Source organism: Hylobates moloch, unplaced genomic scaffold, assembly GCF_009828535.3.
Source record: "Hylobates moloch isolate HMO894 unplaced genomic scaffold, HMol_V3 SCAFFOLD_1, whole genome shotgun sequence".
Classification (NCBI taxonomy): domain Eukaryota; kingdom Metazoa; phylum Chordata; class Mammalia; order Primates; family Hylobatidae; genus Hylobates; species Hylobates moloch.
Window position 1 is genome coordinate 119312613 of NW_026652276.1, and position 19290 is coordinate 119331902.

General features: G+C 41.1%; 1 protein-coding gene across 2 annotated transcripts in view; it reads left to right on the top strand.

Moving 5' to 3' along the window:
- ZPBP (zona pellucida binding protein) overlaps nt 1-19290 on the top strand; it is a 155005-nt gene that overhangs the window by 19926 nt on the left and 115789 nt on the right. The window contains exon 4 of one of the 2 annotated variants that reach the window (XM_032758120.2): nt 15723-15875. In XM_032758120.2, coding sequence (XP_032614011.1) covers nt 15723-15875 — 153 coding nt within the window. The remainder of the gene's footprint in view (nt 1-15722; nt 15876-19290) is intronic. The other variant, XM_032758121.2, reaches the window with a different exon arrangement.

Genomic DNA, 19290 nt, shown 5'->3' on the forward strand with positions numbered 1-19290 from the left:
ATCTGCTTGATGTTCTGTAACCTTCTTGTACTTGGATATTATGACTTTGTCTAGGTTTGGGAAATTCTCTGTTATTATCCTTTTGAATAAACTTTCTACCCTTATCTTTTTCTCTGTCTCCTCATTAAGGCCAATTAACTATTAGATTTGCTGTTTTGAGGCTATTTTCTAGATCTTGTAGGAATGCTTCATTGTTTTTTACTCTTTTTTCTTTTGTCTCCTTCATGTATTTCTAAATAATGTGTTTTCAGGCTCACTAATTCTTTCTTCTGCTTGATTCATTCTGCTGTTAAAGGACTCCGATGCATTCTTCAGCATGCCACTGCATTTTCAGCTCCAGGATTTCTGCTTGATTCTTTTTATTTCAATTTCTTTGTTAAATATATCTAATTCTGAATTCCTTCTCTGTGCTATCTTGAATTTCTTTGAGTTTCTTCAACATAGCTGTTTTAAATTGCCTTTCTGAGAGGTCACATATCTCTGTTTTTCCAGGATTGGTCCCTGGTATTTAGTTTATTTGTTGAGGTCATGTTTTCCTGAATAGTGTTGATACTAGTAGATGTTCTTTGGTGTCTGGCCATTGAAGAGCTAAGTATTCATTGTAGTCTTCACTGTCTGCACCTATTTGTAGCCATTCTTGGAAAGGCTTTTCAGATATTTGAAAGGACTTGGGTGTTGTGATCTAAGTTGTATCTGTTTTAGGAGGCTCCATTCTTCTTGGAAAGGCTTTTCAGATATTTGAAAGGACTTGGATGTTATGATCTAAATTGTATCTGTTTTAGGAGGCACCTCAAACTCAGTAATGCTTTGGTTCTTGCAGATTCACAGAGGTATTACCTTGATGGTCTTGTACCAGATCCAGGAAAATTATCTGGATTACCAGGCAGGGATTCTTGTTTTCTTCCCTTACTTTCTCCCAAAACATACAGAGCCTCTGTCTCTGTTTTGAGCCACCTAAAGTTGGAGGCAGAGTGACAATAGCACCCCTGTGGCTACCACCACTGTGACTACACTGGGTCAGACCTGAAGTCAGGCCTGCTGTAACCACTCCATGGCTCCTGCCTGTGTTTGCTCAAGGCCCTGGGGCTCTCCAATCAACAGGAAGTAAAGCCAGCCAGGCCTTTGTCCTTCCCTTCAGTGCTGCAAGCCCCCTAATCCTTGGGTGGGTTCAGAAGTGCTGTCTGGGATTCAGGGACTAGAGTAAAAAACCTTAGAAGTCTGCCTGGTGTTCTATTATATTGCAGCTGAGCTGGCACTCAAAGCAAAAGACACACTCCTTCCCATTCTACCCCGCTACTCTTTCCAAAGGGAGAGGAGCCTCACCTGATAGCCACAACCACCCAAGGCCAGTGGGATTATTGCCAACTACCATCAATGTTCCCTTAAGGCCCATGCTTCCTGGCCTGGGACTTACCCTTCAGGGCAGTGGACTGTCATCTGGCCCCAGGGCAGGTTCAGAAATGCCATCCAAACATCAAGTCCTGTTCACTGGAGATCCTGAGAGTCCACTTGTTGCTCTCCCGCTCTGTGTCCATGCTGGTAGTTAAGGTGTAAGACAAAGTATTCTTTAGTTTTCCTTCTGCATTTCTCAAGCAGAAGGAGTTTTTCCCCATAGCCACCACAGCTGATCACATACTGAATCTCACCTGAAGTGAGCAAGTCTCAGAGGCCCACCCAAGGCCCTCGATGTTGTACCTGGGTATCACTGCTGGTTATTCAGGGCCCAAGGGCTCTTCAGTTAGCAGATGATGAATGCTGCCAGGACTGGGTCTTTTTCTTTAAGGCAGCAGGTTCCCTTCTGGCCCAGGGTATGTCTAGAAATGCCCCCTTGGAACCAGGGCCTGGAATGGGGACATCACAACTCTGACCAGTGCTCTATCCTACTATGCTTGGACTGGTATCTTAGATGCAAGACAGCGTCCTCCCCACTCTTTCCTTTCCTGTCCTCAGGTGGAAAGAAGGGGTGCCTTTTGGAGCTGCAAACTGTGGAGCCTATGGTTAGAGGAGGGGTGATGCCAGCCCTCCCTTGGCTTCCCCAGCTGGTGTCTCAGTATGTTGTATGCCCCCTCAGTTCACTGTCTTTGGGCCTAGTTTAGCACCAGGACTCACCTATGTTTTGCAGCCCTATGGCCTAGATTGCCTTTCAAGTTTACTTGGAGAGTAAACAGAGTGCTGTAGACCTTGGTGGCAAGGTTTGCAGGCACTCAAGTTCGTATTGCTGGGATCGATGATTCTCTTCTGGTTTGGGCTGGTTTAAATGCTCACTCCATGGGCAGGTGTCAGCTGAATTTGGTCTGCTTTTCCTTTCTGCTCTAACAGGACAGCTCTGAGCTCAATACCTCACAATTGCTGTGTTCTCCCTCCCCCAGTACCCAGAGACACTATTTGCACCAGGCCACCACTGTGGGGCATGGGGGGATGGTGGGGGAGGGGTAGCATTGGTGATTTTGGATTTTTAAAAAGTCTTTTCAGTGCCTGTTTTAGTGATATTGGAACAGGAATTAAAAGAAATTAAAAAATTTGTAATCAGAAACTTAGTTGTATGTAAGAAAACCCAGTTCCCCCTGAGAAAAAGAAAGAGCTGGAGTCCAATCCTGTTTAGGCAGTTAATTCTAGTGAGGCTAGTGAGCCTTATCTCTCCCCCTTTCCCAGGCATTGTGAAGACCCCGTTTTTCTAGCTGTGCGGCTTCAAAGTCACTAGACAGATAAACTCAAGTCGTAAAACATGTTTTTCCTTGAAAAGTAAAAAACGATATAATGCATGTCTCAATTAATTGAATAACTGTCTTTGTTTCTCACTTCTGTAATATGCTTCCCCCTGCACAGATCTCCCCCCACCCCACAAAATGCTTAAAAGGTAACTTGTCTCTTTGTTTGGGGCTCAGACCTTTGGATGTGAATCCGATTGGGCTGGTGCACCTAAATAATAAATATCCTCCTGAACCCCATCGCTCTCTCTGATTCTTTATCAATCCCACTACATTTCTGGGGGCTTGTCCAGGATTGGAGATGATAGATTTACTGTCTCCTTTGCCTGTGGGACTAGAGCCCCTGGGCTGGGGGAGACCCAGCATCCAAGGCGCGCCACGGGAGAGCTTCACCCGGATGGAAACTGGCTCTCCCGTGTCCCGGCACCCTGCCTGGCAGTGCAACAGAACTGGGTATGGGGCTGTAGGACAATACCAGCACTTCAGGAACTGAAGTAAGGAGTAAGGGCCCAAGACAGGAAGGCCCCTCCCATAGGGATGAAGGGGAGTTTGATCACCTCCCTGGTACCAACCACTAATCCAACCCAGAGTGGCTGGGGGCGGCAGGAGTGGCCTGCCAATTTGGATGAACCTTGTGTCCCCACTAACAAAGTGAAAGTGGTTCACTGGATCTGGAGACAGGAACTGGGAGTGTGTGGGTGTGTGTGAACCTACCCAGGACATGAGAGATACTCGTTTTGTCTGATGAGGAGTCCTGGGGTAGGAGTGGTGTGTGTATATGTGTGAATGTGGGAGCCTAACTAGGCTCACCCGGGACATGAGAGAGGCTCGTTTTGTCCAATTAGGAGTCCTGGGGCAAGGGAGGTGTGTGAAATGGCATGAAAGAGATGGTCTTGGGAGAGGCCAACGCAGGGAGTGACGTGGGGAGGCATAGATCCCTAGCGTGGTCTGTGTGCTCCAAGGCGAGTGTGGGGGAAATCAGACCGAGGACATGTCATAAGGCTGATAGGACCAGCTTCATAGCCGCAGCAGGCTGTGACAGGGGGAAGCACGTTCCTGGCTCAGCAGTGTCCGAAACTCCTGTAATAGGACCCGGTCTGGTGGATCTGAGAGTGAAAGTGCATTGCAAGGGAGGAAATGGGAGGGAAAGCATCAAAACCAACCCCTTTGGAGTGCATGATAAAGAATTTTAAAAAAAGGATTTAGAGGTGATTATGGGATAAAACTGGATGTTCAAAAGTTAAGGACATACTGTGAATTAGAATAGCCCTCTTAGTGTTGGATGGCTGGCCGAAGGCACTATAGAGAAATTAGTCCTGTGTTTTAAGGTGGTGGAGGACATCCGAGGCATTCAGACCTAGTCTTTGTATTGACTCATGACTAAATGAATACAGCCCTGCCTGGCAGTTTATTGTAAAATGCTTGCAACTTATGCCAAGAGAAACCAGCTGCGCTGGCAGCTACAGAGTTAAGGGGAAAGTCACAGAGGCTTGTAGCACCGCCAAGCCAATAGTGAAAGTAAAAATCAGCTGCCCCAGAAGCTGAGACAAAAAAAAAAGTCTCTGGAAAGGCAGAAAAACAAGTTTTGCAAGAACCACAGTAGGGAATAAAGACTCCTCCTCCCTACATTCCAGTCTACCCCTGTTTACCAAAGCTAACTGCCCCTAAGGAGTTAAGTTAAAAGGAATACAGGCTCTCAATCTCACATGAGAAGGAGAAATCAGAGCTCAGGGAAATTAAAGTGAAAGGCTCAAAAAGTCAGGCAGGCCGTCTCAGGTCTGGCCGTGCCCAAGTTATGCTTATGCCTCTTAATAGGACAAGAGGACCCCCACTAAGAGCCAGATGATGCAGTCCAGCTTTAGCACCTACAAAGGTGCTGAGAAGCACTTCTGCAAAGGCTAAAGGATGGTAAAAGAAAGGCAACCAATATAAAAATCTCAGAGGTGCTCCAGGGTGCAGATAAAAGCACCAGCCAATTTTATAAAAGACTTCATGAGGCATTTCGGTTGTATACTCCGTTTAACTCTGAGGCTGCTGAAAATCAGCACATGGTGAATACGGTGTTTATAAGGCAGGACCAAGGAGATATCAGGCATAAATTGCAGAAGTTAGAAGCCCCGTAGGTGTGAGTGCTACTCAGCTTATTAAAGTGGCTACTAAGGTGTAAATTAACCAAGATAAGAAGGCTGATCGCAGGCTTTAAAAAGGCTAATTTACTAGCAGCAGCCCTTACGGAAAGAGAAGCTGGCTTTGCAAGGAGGCATGGACGCGGGCGTGAACGCAGACCTGGAAAAAGTTAGTCTGGACAGGAGTTTGAAAGCCATTTGAGGCTAGAGAGAGATTAATGTGCATGATGCAAAAGAAAAGGACACTAGAAGGATAAATGTCAAAAGAATAAGGAAAATGGTCAGGGCCATAGTATGAAAAAAAAAACCACTGGCCAAGGGCTACTGCACCCAGAAAAACCCAAGACCCCCTGCACTTGCTGTGAAAGACAGGATATAAAGTGTCAGGAGAAAGCTCAGATGTACTTCAAAAGTGTCCAGTAGTTGGGCTTTTATATAAGCCAAGAAGAAAGATGGCTTGGTAGTGAACAAAAGCAGGCTGTTTGTGCACTTCCTACTCCAACCACCTGGCGTCCAATAAGACAGCTCTTAAGGGCAGCAAGGTTCTGCCACATTTAGATGCCAAATGTCTTGTTCATGGCCAAACCATTATACAAAGCCACAAAGAGGAGAAAAAAAGGAGTCCCTCCTCTAAGAGGCCAACCAGGAGAAGGCTTTAAAAAAAAAATCAAAGAAGCCTTGACTCAGGCTCCAGCTTTAGGACTACCAGATCTAACTAACTAAGCTTTTCTTCTTGTATGTCCACAAGTGAAAGGGAGGCCATAGAGGTTCTAACTCTTAAGTTCTAACTTAGAGTTAGAACTTAGAAGGACAACTACTAAGTTAGAAGTCCTTAGAAGGACAACTGCCCTGCTCTGACCACACTGGTTCTAATTCTAACTCAAGCCATAAGGTCATGGCATCACCCAGTGACATACTTATCCAGGCAATTAGATTCTGTGACACTTGGATGGCTTCCTTATTTTAAAACACTAGCTGCCACTTCTCTACTGGTGCAGGAAGCTAATAAACTGACTTTAGAGACTGTGAATACCCTAAACCCGGCTACCTTGCTCCTCATCGAGTCAGTGCCAGGAGGCCCTCTTCATTGCCGGGTGGACATGGTAGATGAAGTATTCTCAAGCTGAGGAAATTTGACAGATTGGCCCCTCAGGGACCCAGACATTGAATATTTTACTGATAGAAGCAGTTTCATACTAAAGGGAGTCCACCAAGCTAGGTATACAGTGGTGACTTTGGACTCAGTACTGCAGTCTTTGCCTACAGAAACTTCTGCTTAGAAAGCAGAGCTAATATCTCTGACAGGAACTCTTTGGCTAGCAAAAGACCAAAGGACAAATATTTACACAGATTCCAAATATGTGTCCGCTGCTTTGCATGTTCATGAGGCTATTTACAAAGGAAAAAAAAGAGATTTTAACTGCTGGAAGTAAAAAATAAAGTACAAGGAAGAAATTCTACAGCTCTTAAATGCTGTATGGGCTCCAAAAGAGGTGGCAGTGGTATGCTGCAAGGGGCACCAAAAAGCAAGAACACTAAAGGCTAAAAAAAAGGGAAAGGCAAACATAAAGGCAAATGCAGGCTTTAAGTATGGCCATGCAAAAGATGCACGGTTAGGTATGAAAAAAAATGCCTATAAGTCTAACAGACCCAGTACACCCTTTCAAACCTGAGGACTTTGTTTAGATTAAAAAATAGAATCTAACAACTCTAGGACCCATATAAGATAGGCCCCATATTGTGATCATGTCTACTCCCACTGCTGTTAAAGTTGCAGGTGTCACACCTTGGATTCACCATAGCTGGCTAAAATCAGTGGCAGTAGTGGCTCCCGACGACGACCAGTGGATTAGCCAACAAGACCCAGATCGCTCCACCCGACTAGTCCTACAGTGAAACCCAGCCACTGGTAAGGACAACTGCCCTGTTCTGACCACACTGAGGGCTGGTCAGTCTATGCACAGCTGAAGCTTGAGGATCCTGCAAGCTCTGCTCTAATCACACCCCAAAAGCTAACTAGTCTATGCACAGCTGAAGCTAAGAGGACCATCTCTGGATAAGTAAATGTGAATACAATGTATAAGCCTAGTTATAATTCTGTCAGTACTGATTGTTCTGCTGTTATGTTATTACTGCAAATGCTGCAAATGTCTATGCCCAGAGGAATGTTTGCCATGCCCATGTGTAGTGTAAGCATAGTTCTATTACCTACGCTAATGTTTTTACCATTTCTGCCTATACTAAAAGGGAAGAAATCTCTAGAAAAATGCCCACACTGTGGAGACACTACTTGGGTAAGGAATACCATAGTTACAACTCTACCATACCTACCATAAATGTACAGGAACCAAGTTAGGAACCTGCACATACAACCAGACCACCTACTCAGTCTGTGACCCAGGAAATAATCAGCTATATGTATGTTATGACCCTAAGCTCTTAACTTATAAATTCTGGTTTAAAACACATATTAAATCAGAGAAAAAAAAGAAAGAAAGCTTATAGCTCAAACCGAAGAAGACCCTCTCTCCTATAAAAGGCCTATTTCCTTGTACTTTGATGCCTACCATGCTGCATGTGTTCATAATCCTAAAACAATCAGAAGCAGTCTGCAATGGTTTAACACAAGAGAGGCTTAGCAGCAGCAGTCCTAAACATCTGTACAGAAAACCACAAATCAGATGCCCAGACTGTAACATTCAGTGGAATATGCTCACACAGCTCCAACACTTATATTAAGGAAAGACTGCTCCACTAAGTAATATGTCAACCAAATGAAATTGTAAGACAAGGACATGCAATTCTTTAAATTTTACTGTCTTAAAGCCAGAGCTACCTTTGTTATCTACAGGACAGACAGCAGTATTACAAGTTAAAAGGAAGAAGCCTTGGAGTTCCACTACTAATGTCAAAAAGACTAGAAGGACTCAAATGCATCCAACCCTGCGATTCCAGGTCCATAAGTCATTCTATAAGCGTTTTAATCAGTCAGTGCCTGAGCTTCTCCCATCAACCAAAAACATATTTGCTCAACTAGCTGAAAACATAGCTGGCAGCTTAAGAATTTCCTCATACTATGTATGTGGAGAAACAAAAATGGGAGACCAGTGGCCATGGGAGGCAAAAAAATTAATGCCACAAGGTAACTTCACTTCGCCTAACCCAGTCAGTGAACCAACAGCCTCAGCCAGTGTTTGGTTGTTAAAAATCTCCATAATTGAAAAGTACTGTATTGCCTGATAGGAAAAGGCTTTCACAGAAGCAGTAGGAAAAACAACCTGCCTAAGGCAACAGTATTATAATAAGACTAAAAACAAAACTCTACAGAGAAATGCCCAGAATGACTCCTACTTACCAGATCCAAACCCTTTCTCTTGATTCTCTACTCTAAGCCACTCTTGAGATCAACTAGAGGCTCCAAATGCTTCAAAGGCACCCTCTGGCCTGTATTAGACCTGTAGAACATGGGCATATTGGCAACTGCTGGCTAAATGGATGAGGGCATGTGTGTTAAAAACAATCAAGCCTTCCTCTTCTAATTCCTCTAAAGCAAGAGGAACTCTTAAGATATCCAGTTTATGATAAAAATAAAAAAATAGGAGCATAATCACAAAAATAGACACAAATGTCACAGAGATGTGGACATAAGTGTTGCGGGAAGTCAGGGACCCCAGACGGAGGGACTGGCTGAAGCCATGGCAGAAGAATGTGGATTGTGAAGATTTTATGGACATTTATTAGTTCCCCAAATTAATACTTCTATAATTTCTTATGGCTGTCTTTACTGCAATCTCTAAACAAAAAATTGTAAAGATTTCACGGACACTTATTACTTCCCCAGCAATACCCTTGTGATTTCCTGTGCCTATCTTTACTTTAATCTCTTAATCCTGTCAGCCGAGGAGGATGTATGTCACCTCAGGACCCTGTAATAATTGCATTAACTGCACAAATTGTACAGCATGTGTGTTTGAGCAATATGAAATGTGGGCACCTTGAAAAAAGAACAGGAAAACAGCAATTGTTCAGGGAATAAGAGAGATAACCTTAAACTCTGACCACCGATGAGCCTGGCGGAACAGAGCCATATTTCTCTTCTTTCAAAAGCAAATGTGAGAAATATCGCTGAATTCTTTTTCTCAGCATGGAACATCCCTGAGAAAGAGAATGTGAGCCTGCGGGTAGGTCTCTGAACTGGCCCCCCTGGGCGTAGCCGTCTCTTATGGTCGAGGCTGCAGAGATGAAATAAACTCCAGTCTCCCGTAGTGCTACCAGGCTTATTAGGAAGAGGAAATTCCCACCTAATAAATTTTGGTCAGACCGGTTGATCTCAATACGCTGTCTCCTGAAAAGATGTTATCAATGACAATGGTGCCCGAAACTTCGTTAGCAATTTTGATTTCACCTTGGCCCTGTGGTCCTGTGATCTCGCCCTGCCTCCACTTGCCTTGTGATATTCTGTTACCCTGTTAAGTACGTGATGTCTGTCATCCACACCTATTTGCACACTCCCTCCCCTTTTGAAAATCCCTAATAAAAACTTGCTGGTTTTTGTGGCTTGTGGGGCATCACAGATCCTACCAAAGTGTAATGTCTCCCCCAGATGCCCAGCTTTAAAATTTCTTTCTTTTGTACTCTGTCTCTTTATTTCTCAAGCCAGCCAACGCTTAGGAAAAATAGAAAAGAACCTACATGATTATTGGGGCAGGTCCCCCGATACATAAGAGACTGGAAAGATAATGAATGGCTTCTGAAAAAATCATTAAATATTATAGGCCAGCTACGTGGGTGCAAGATGCGTCATGGGGGTACCACACCCCAATCTATATGTTCAACTGCATCATAAGGTTGCAGGCAGTCCTTGAAATTATGACCAATGAAACATCAAGGGCACTAGATTTGGCAATACAAGCAACACAAATAAAAAAATGCTATATATCAAAATAGATTAGCTTTAGATTACCTCAGCCTCAGAAGGAAGAGTATGTGAAAAATTTAATTTAACCAACTGTTGCCTAGAAATTGATGATAATGGCCGAGCTATCGTGGAAATCACAGCTAGAATGTGCAAGTTGGCCCATGTTCCAGTTCAGACTTAGTCCAGGTGGTCCCCAGATTCCTTGTTTAAAAAAAAATGGTTCTCAAGCTTTAAAAGATTCAAAACCCTCACTGGTGGGTTCTTGCTTATTCTTGGCATCTGCCTCATCCTCCTTTGCCTTTTACCTCCGTTTATTAGGAGTATTCAGTCAACTATAGAGGCAATAGTAACCCGACAAACTACTGCACAGTTGATGGCATTAACCAAATGTCAGCCACTGCCAGTAGAAGAAAAAGCTCAGCTCCGCAAAGAGATGGCAAATAGTGGTGCTTTCTATGAACACCTTTGTGATAAAAAGCACCAAATGAGGGAATGGAACAGGAATTAAAAGAAATTTAAAAATGTGTAAGCAGAAACTCAGTTGTATGTAAGAAAACTCAATTCCCCCTGAGAAAAAGAAAGAACTGGAGTCCTTCAAAAATTAACTGCCTGTTTTTCTGTGGCTAGTGAGCCTTATCTCTCCTCCCTTCTCAGGCATTGTGAAGACCCTGTTTCTCTAGCTGTGGAGCTGCCAGGTCACTAGACAGATAAACTCAAGTCGTAAAACATGTTATTTCTTGAAAAGTAAAAAATGATGTAATGCATGTCTCAATTAATTGAATAATTGTCTTTGTTTCTCTCTTCTGTAATATGCTTCCCCCTGCACAGATCTCCCCCGACCCCACAAAATGCTTAAAAGGTAACGACTCTTTGTTCGGGACTTTGAATGTTAATCTGACTGGGCTGGTGCACCTAAATAATAAATATCCTCCTGAACCCCATCAGTCTCTCTGATTCCTTATCAATCTGGCTACGATATGAAGTTAAAACCAGGCACTATGAGTGCTCATCTGATCTTTGTTATTAAGAGAAGGTATTTTTCTGATGTATAGTTGTTAACTTGGTGTCCTTGCAGGAAGAATGATCGGTAGAGCCTTCTATTCAGCCATCTTGCTTTGCCCTTTCTCCAGGAGTCTTTAATTCATCTTGCATTGATTTTTTATGTATGGTAGAAGGAAGGGCGCCAGTTTCAATCTTATGCATGTGGCTAGGCAGTTATTCCAGCACCATTTATTGAATAGTGACTCATTTCTCCATTGCTTGTTTTTGTCATTTTTGTTGAAGATCAGATGGTTGTAGGTGTGTGGCTTTATTTGTGGGGTCTCTATTCTGTTCCATTAGTCTATGTGTCTGTTTTTATACCAGTACTATGCTCTTTTAGTTACTATAGCCCTGTAGTGTAGTTTGAAGTCAGGTAGTGTGTTACCTCTGGCTTTGCTCTTTTTACTTAGGATTACTTTGGCTGTTCCAGCTCTTTTTTGGTTCCATATGAGTTTTACAGTAGGTTTTTTCTAATCTATGAAAAATTTCATTGGTAATTTGATAGGAAAAGCATTGAATCTGTAAATTGTTTTGGGTAGTATGGTTATTTTAACAATATTGATACTTTCTACTCATGAGCATGGAATGTTTTTCCATTTGTTTGTGTCATCTGTGATTTCTTTAAGCAGTACTTTGTAATTCTCATAGTAGAGATCTTTCACCTCCCTTGTTAACTGTATTCCTAGGTACTTTATTCTTTTTGTGGCCATTGTGAATGGGATTGTGTTCTTGATTTGGCTCTCAATTTGGATATTATTGGTGAATAGAAATGCTACTGATTTTTATACATTGATTTTGTATCTTGGAACTTTGCTGAAGTTGTTTATCAGATCTAGAAGCCTTTGAACAGAAACAATGTTTTCTTGTTTGTTTGTTTGCTTTGTTTTTTTGAGATGGAGTCTCACTCTTTCGCCCAGGCTGGAGTGCAGTGGTGTGATCTCTGCTCACTGCAACCTCTGCCTACTGCAACCTCTGCCTCTCAGGTTCAAGCGATTCTCATGCCTTAGCTTCCTGTCTTATCTGTGTGTTACTGTCTGCTCTTTCTGGCTGCTTGTAATTAGAAGAGAAGTGATTTCCTTCAAATGCATCAGGCTAGAAAGAGAGCTGGAACTTAAAGTGGCAGTGTTTGTTCAAGATGATAGTGCTCCTGCTCTGTCAATATGGAATAGCCAGGAGAAATCATTAAAATCATTAAAATCAACCCTTTATTAGCTGGGATTACAGGCATGCACCACTATGCCTTGCTAATTTTTGTATTTTTAGTAGAGATGAGGTTTCACTATGTTGGCTAGGCTAGCCTTGATCTCCTGGCCTCAGATGATCTGCCTGCCTCGACTGCCCAACATGGGGTTTTCTAGGTATAGAATCAAATAGTCTGTGAAGGCAGATAATTTGAAGTCCTCTTTTCCTATTTGGATGACTTTTATTTCTTTCTCTTGCCTGATGCCCTGGTTTGAACTTCCAGAACTATGTTAATAGGAGTGGTGAGGGTGTGCATTCTTGTCTTGTTCTGGTTCTCAAGGGTAAATGCCTCTAGCTTTTGCCTGTTTAGTATGATGTTGGCTGTGGGTTTGTCACACATGGCTATTGTTATGTTAAGGTATGTTCCTTTGATGCCCAGTTTATTGAGGGTTTTTAACATAAAGGGAGGTTGAATTTCACTGAATGGCTTTTCTGCATCTGTTGAGATGATCATGTGATTTCTGTTTTTAGTTTTGTTTCTGTGATGAATCAAATTTATTGATTTGCGTGTGTTGAACCAACCTTGCATCCCAGGGATAAACCCTACTTGATTGTGATGAATTAGCTTTTGGATGTGCTTCTGGATTTGCTATGCTAGTATTTTGTTGAGGATTTTTGCATCTATGTTCATCAGGGTTATTGTCCCAAAATTTCTTTTTTCATTTTGTGTTCACCAGATTTTCATAACAGAATGATACTGGCCTCATAGAATGAGCTAGGAAAGAGTCGATCTGCCTCAAATTTTTGGAGTAGTTTAGCTAGGATTGGTACCAGCCCTTCTTTATATGTCAGGTAGAATTTGGCTGTGAATCTGTCTGGTCCAGGGCTTTCTGTTGTTGGTAGGTTTCTGATTATAGTTTCAGTGTGAGAACTCACTACTGGTCTGTTCAGGGTTTCAATTTCTTCCTGGTTCAATCATGGGAGAGGGTGTATGTTTCTGGGAATGTATCCATTTCTCTAGGTTTTCTAGTTAATGGGCATGGAAGTATTTGTAATAGTCTCTGATGGTTTTTTGTATGTCTGGGATCAGTGGTAATGTCCCCTTTGTCGTTTCTGATGGTGTTTATTTGGATCCTCTCTTTTTTTTGCTCTATTAGTCCAGCTAACAGTCTACCAGTCTTATGTGTTCTTTCAGAAAATCCGCCTTTGGTTTTGTTGATCTTTTTTTTTTTTTTTTTTTTTTTGAGACGGAGTCTCGCTCTGTCGCCCAGGCTGGAGTGCAGTGGTGCAATCTCGGCTCACTGTAAGCTCTGCCTCCCAGGTTCCCGCCATTCTCCTGCCTCAGCCTCTCTGAGTAGCTGGGACTACAGGCACCCGCCACCACGCCCGGCTAGTTTTTCTGTATTTTTAGTAGAGACGGGGTTTCACTGTAGTCTCGATCTCCTGACCTCGTGATCCGCCCGCCTCGGTCTCCCAAAGTGCTAGGATTACAAGCGTGAGCCACCGCGCCCGGCCTTTGTTGATCTTTTGTATGTTTTTTTTTGTGTCACCATTTTGTTCAGTTCAGCTCTGACTTTGACAAGCCTTGGGGGATTGTGTCCCTGGCCATGCTCTACTGCAGCAGGTCCCATGGCAAATGCTCTGGGTTCCATGCAGGGGAGTCTTGTCCCCACCAACTCTCCAAGAAGCTCTCCCTTGCCAGCCCAAATGTCCATGGGTTCTCCTGTAGCTAGGATTCCAGAGTTCCATAGTGAGAGTGGGCCGCTCCATGTCTATTTATCTTATCCCTTCCCCAGAAGCCATTCAGGGCAAGGAATAAGTCCTGATGCTTGGGTACCCTGTGCAGGGTCCCCAGCTTCTTGCTCCTTCAGTCCAGGATCTGCATCCTCCCTCCGACTACTCTCAATGCCTTCCTTCTGAAGATCTGCTCAGAGTGTGCTAGTCTTCTAGATGGTCTTATCTCTTGGTGGGAGATGCTCTTGCTGGCTGTGTCTGGTTGGCTATCTTGGCTCTAAGCCCTCCTATCTTTTTAGATCTACTTAAACATTTTTTAAATAAGAAGGTAGTCAGGGGGCATTTTATTATAGATTGTATACTACTACATTTTCTGGCTGTCATAATGTTTAGTGTTGTAGGCATTTGGGTATATATTTTGATACACTTATTAATTGCTTTCTGCAGTGTGGGAAACATTCATTTCAAGTGATTGCCAAGGAATATGTAATCTCATTGATGATGTAATATTCTATAATTTCTTTAAACTTCATGAGAACCCTTTATTATACCTCTATGAGGTGTTTCTGCTGAAATACATAGTGAACTCTTGCAAACTGTTAACTTCATTTGTAAAAGACTTGGCGTGTTAGGATAAATATGTAATATTTCATTAAAAGATAATAATGAAGAAATAGGCATTACAATAGAAATGTATTCTAAATTCATATGACCTTTTTCAGCTTCATCCAGGATATAGAAATGGAAGTTCTCAAGGCATAATGCTCTATGTAAATTCCTTGAGGGTGGGTGTATTCATCTGTTCATTTCTCTTTCAATACCTGAAGCAGGGCTTGCATGTACTAGACACTCAGTAAATTTTTATTGAACAAATAAATAATGAAAATTTCATCTCTATGAACACTCATCATTTGTCTTGGAGAAATATATCAACTTAAAATTTATAAGCAATAAATCATTTACCTAAAATAGAAAAAAGGTAGACAGTTATTTCCTGATGTAGTACTTTCAGTTCTAATTAGTGGAATATCAGACTAAGCAAATTTTAATACCTAAGAATTTTTCTAATTAAAAACTGTGGTTATGAACTTTCAGAATAACAGATTTATAGCTTTTTCAAGTACTTTAGCATTCACTGTATTTGTTATACAGAGAAATCCTGTGAGATAGGCTATCATATATTATGATTTTTCATTGTACAAATGAGGGACCTGGATCTCAGAAAGATGAATTGGTTACTCACAGTTACAGTTTGTGAGAGGGAAAGGCAGGTCTCAAATCCAAGTGTCAATGTCTCTAAAGGCAGATTTACTTTCCATTTCACAATATAGCTTTCTCCCTGCATGACACTTAAATAATGAAGTATGTTGGAATGAAAGGGGAGCTTACATCCCATTCTAACCCCCAGCACTACAACTCTGTGATTATGTGATGTTGGGGAAGTCAGGTGATCTCATATCCAATATTTTTTTTCTTCTGCAAACCTCAAATTTGTAAGCTAAATTTTGCTTTTTATCATGTGTAGTGATAAGAAATCTCTTGTTAGTGATTATATTCTGATAGCCTTTGTTCTGGGTATATTATTTATCTGTTTCATATGCAGTTTGTAAGCTTACTGAGGGTATAATTTATCATTAAATATAAATATAATTATGTTAAAATATATGTATATATGTATGTGTATATATTTGTATATATGTGTACTGCATTTCTGATAGTGCCCAGTTCAATGCAAGGCGCAGATTAGGAGCATATTCTGTATGTATCCTTGTTAGTCTCTTTCTACTTAGGCAACAATGCAATTGATGAACTCTGATTAGTGAACATCTGGCAGTAAGAAGGTTATCCTGGCATCCACTGTTAGCAGACACCAGATGCAATGTCCTAGCTATGCCCCCCACTCCTTTCATTGACTGCGTTGGTAAATTATGGTGGTTTTACCTTGCTGAGAAAATGTTTTGGTACTTGTCTCATGTAATTTAAGCAACTCATAACTGTATCTTATTCCTTTAGTAGAAAACCGCACTGCACAAATAACATCCACAGGAAGCCTTGTATTCCAAAATTTTGAGGAGAGAATGAGTGGAATTTATACATGTTTCCTCGAATATAAACCTACTGTGGAAGAAACTGTTAAACGTCTTCAACTAAAATATGCTATATATGGTAAGAAGTAAAGTTAGCTGTGTTTTAACCTTTCTTAAAGATTTTAAACATTTAAATATGTGTAAGTAGCTTTGTCTTAAGGGGACTTTGTTATTTTTAGTCTCATTTAATTAAAAAAGAATTACTGCCTCCCTATATAAGTACTTTGTGAAGGGTTAGTGGTGAGGGCACAGAATGGTTAACAGATCGTTGTCTTTTTTTTCTTCAGGGGAATGTTGACATGTACACACAGATAAATTTTAGGGCCAGGGATGTATAAATGTTTTCAAATTATTATGATGATATTATGGCTTGTACTATATTAAATTTTAAGTATTTTAAATTTGAGTATCATGATTTCTGGTACACTGCCATCCCCCCAAAACAGGAGCGTGAAACACCACTGTAAATTCCTTTTCTGGTGGATTGACCTTTTGAGACTTACAATTGGCAGAGCTCAGTTGATATGTGTAAGAATTACAGAAAGAGGAAGGTGGCTTGCCAGTCAAGACAGATTTATTTTAGAGAAAACAAACCTGAGAGGCGCCTTCTGGCCAAATTAGGTCAGAGGCACACACTCTTACAGACTAAGAGTTTTTAAGGATTCAGAGTGGGAGAGTTTATCAGAGGCTTGGACTGCTTCTGTGTCTCTTTGTTGTGCTTATCTGGGAGGGAGAGTTGTGTGTCTGTTCCCATACATCTTTTTGCAGCTGCAGGCATATCCCCCAAGTCTGCTTTTAGCTTCTCTATCTTAGTGCAACCGAAGGGAAAGGAATGTGCTTACTAAGCCCCACTTTTTTTTTTTTTTTGAGATGGAGTCTCACTCTGTCACCCAGGCTGGAGTGTGCAGTGGCGCGATCTCAGCTCACTGCAACCTCCACCTCCTGGGTTCAAGCGATTCTCCTGCCTCAGCTTCCCGACTAGCTGGGACTACAGGCACGTGCCACCACGCCCGGCTAATTTTTTGTATTTTTGGTAGAGATGGGGTTTCACCATGTTAGCCAGGATGGTCTCGATTTCCTGACCTCATGATCTGCCCACCTTGGCCTCCCAAAGTGCTGGGATTACAGGCATGAGCCACCACACCTAGCCAAGGCCCACGGTTTTACTGGGGCCCATTGTGTAAGGGTGAAGTTTGGCAGTTACCTGAGAGACTTTACCCCATCTCTTCCTGTGCCCCAGCTGTCTTATCTGTGTTTTACTGTCTGCTCTTTCTGGCTGCTTGTAATTAGAAGAGAGGTGATTTCCTTGAAATGCATGAGGCTAGAAAGGGAGCTGGAACTTAAAGTGGTGGTGTTTGTCCGAGATGACGCTGCTCCTGCTCTGTCAATATGGAGTAGCCAGGAGAACAGCCTGAACTCAAGTTGGTTGTAGGTTCCATCTCACTGGTGGGACCCATGTGTGGCAGACAGAATAATGGATCCTAAACATGTCCGTATCTAGTCATATCCAGAACATGTAAGTGTGTTGCCCTACGTGGCAAAAGGGATTTAGCAGATGGATTAAATTAAGGCTCTTGAGATGAGGAGATTATCCTGAATTATCTAGGTGGGTCCAGTGTAATCACAGAGTTCCTTCTAAGAGGAAGGCAAGAGGGTCAAAGGCAGAAAAAGGAAATGCACTGACAAAAGGAGAAGTTGCAGCGATTTTCTTTGAAGATCAAAGAAGAAGCCACATGCCAAATAATGCAGGCAGCCACTACAGCTGGAAATGGCGAAGAACTGGATTCCCCCTAAAGCTTTCAGAATGAATACAGCTTGATTTTTGCTTAGTAAGACTCATTTTGGATTTCTGATCTCCAGAGCCATAAGGTAATAAATTTGTGTTGTTTAGAACATTAGGTTTGTGGTTATTTGTTACAGTGTCAATAAGATAACTTGTACACCATTACTTTGACAGCAAGGGTGCCAAACAGCTGGCAGAATTATTAGTGGTTTCTTGATAATAATTTGGTTAATCAAAAAATACTTTCCCACGTAGCCAAAGAGAAACATAATGTTTTGGTAAGAGAATTAACTTTGTTAGGTAAATAATTTGTTTAAATCTTTTAATCAGTTATGTTTCATGTTTGTTACATAGTAGTTATCGCCATTTTGTTACTTCATGTACCTAACTTATAATAAATGTACTTCAGAATCACTCGTAAGTACATACTCTCATATGCTAACAAATGTAAAAGTGCCTAAAATGAGTGCTGGTTTATAATAATGATAATGATAGCTAATATTTACTGAGCACTTATGATGTGCGAGGCAGTGCTGTGTTTTCACATGTAATTATTACAACAACAGCAAAATCCATATTTATATAATGCTTGCTTAGTGTAAGCATTGTTCTGATTTATTTATATTATTTATATTAAATGTATTTCACAACAAACTGTGATGTAGGCACTGCTATTTTTGGTCTTGTAAATGTAAGGAAACTGAGAGTGGTTAAGTGACTTTCTCAAGATCATAGCTATTAAGTAGGGGAGGGGAGAACTCAGATTTCAATTTAGGAATTCTGGTCCTAGAGTTAGTATTCTTATGCTTTATGATATCCTACTATGTACACCACTGTTATATGAATGCCAGCAGGATGAAGACCAGATTAATAAACTGACTTTGGAGACCTACTCTTTTTATGCTTAAAACAAATGCAATTGATTCTATTTTATTATACATACCTCCATTAATCTTTCTAATAGCTACATGGTGTTTCAGATTTTATTTGAGTGTTCTTCAGTTAATTATTATTTAATTTGTTTCACATTTTACCTACCTCAGATGGTACTGTATGAAATATTTAAATATCTGTCCATCCATCCGTCATTGATCTGTGTATACACACACATACACCATACCCCCCACCATACTAACGTTGCTGTATTTTGTAAGATAAGTTGTTAGTCTTTCAGAAAGATGAATTCTGTAAAGGAAAATCTGCAGGGAATCCATAGTGCTATTTTGATTGATTCTTTTGTATAGCAATTTGCAACCTTGCTATAATAGATGAGAAACCTAATGCTGTATTTTGAAGTGTTACAATATAATAAATTAATGGTATTTTGTAGTTTTAATATGTGTTTTTTGGTCTTTGGTGGGTTATTCAAATCTTGTTATTTGTGTGAGCTCTGTGTGTGTGTATGTGTGTGTGTCTGAATAGCTACTGAGAGAGATATAGCTATGTAGATATTAATTTTATGTCAAATGCATTGTATTCTGTATTTTGTTTTTAGCTTTTTAATCTCTTATATTCTAAGTAAAGGATAATTGCAAATTTAAAAATTTTATATAAACTACAAGTGGTAATTTCTTTTTGACTCATGTTTTTTACTGTGTTGAGCAAGATATCCACCATTACCTGGATTGTAAGAAGTAAAATCAACTTATAATTTTCTCTCTCTCTCTCTCTCTCTCTATATATATATATATATATATATAAAACCTTTAAA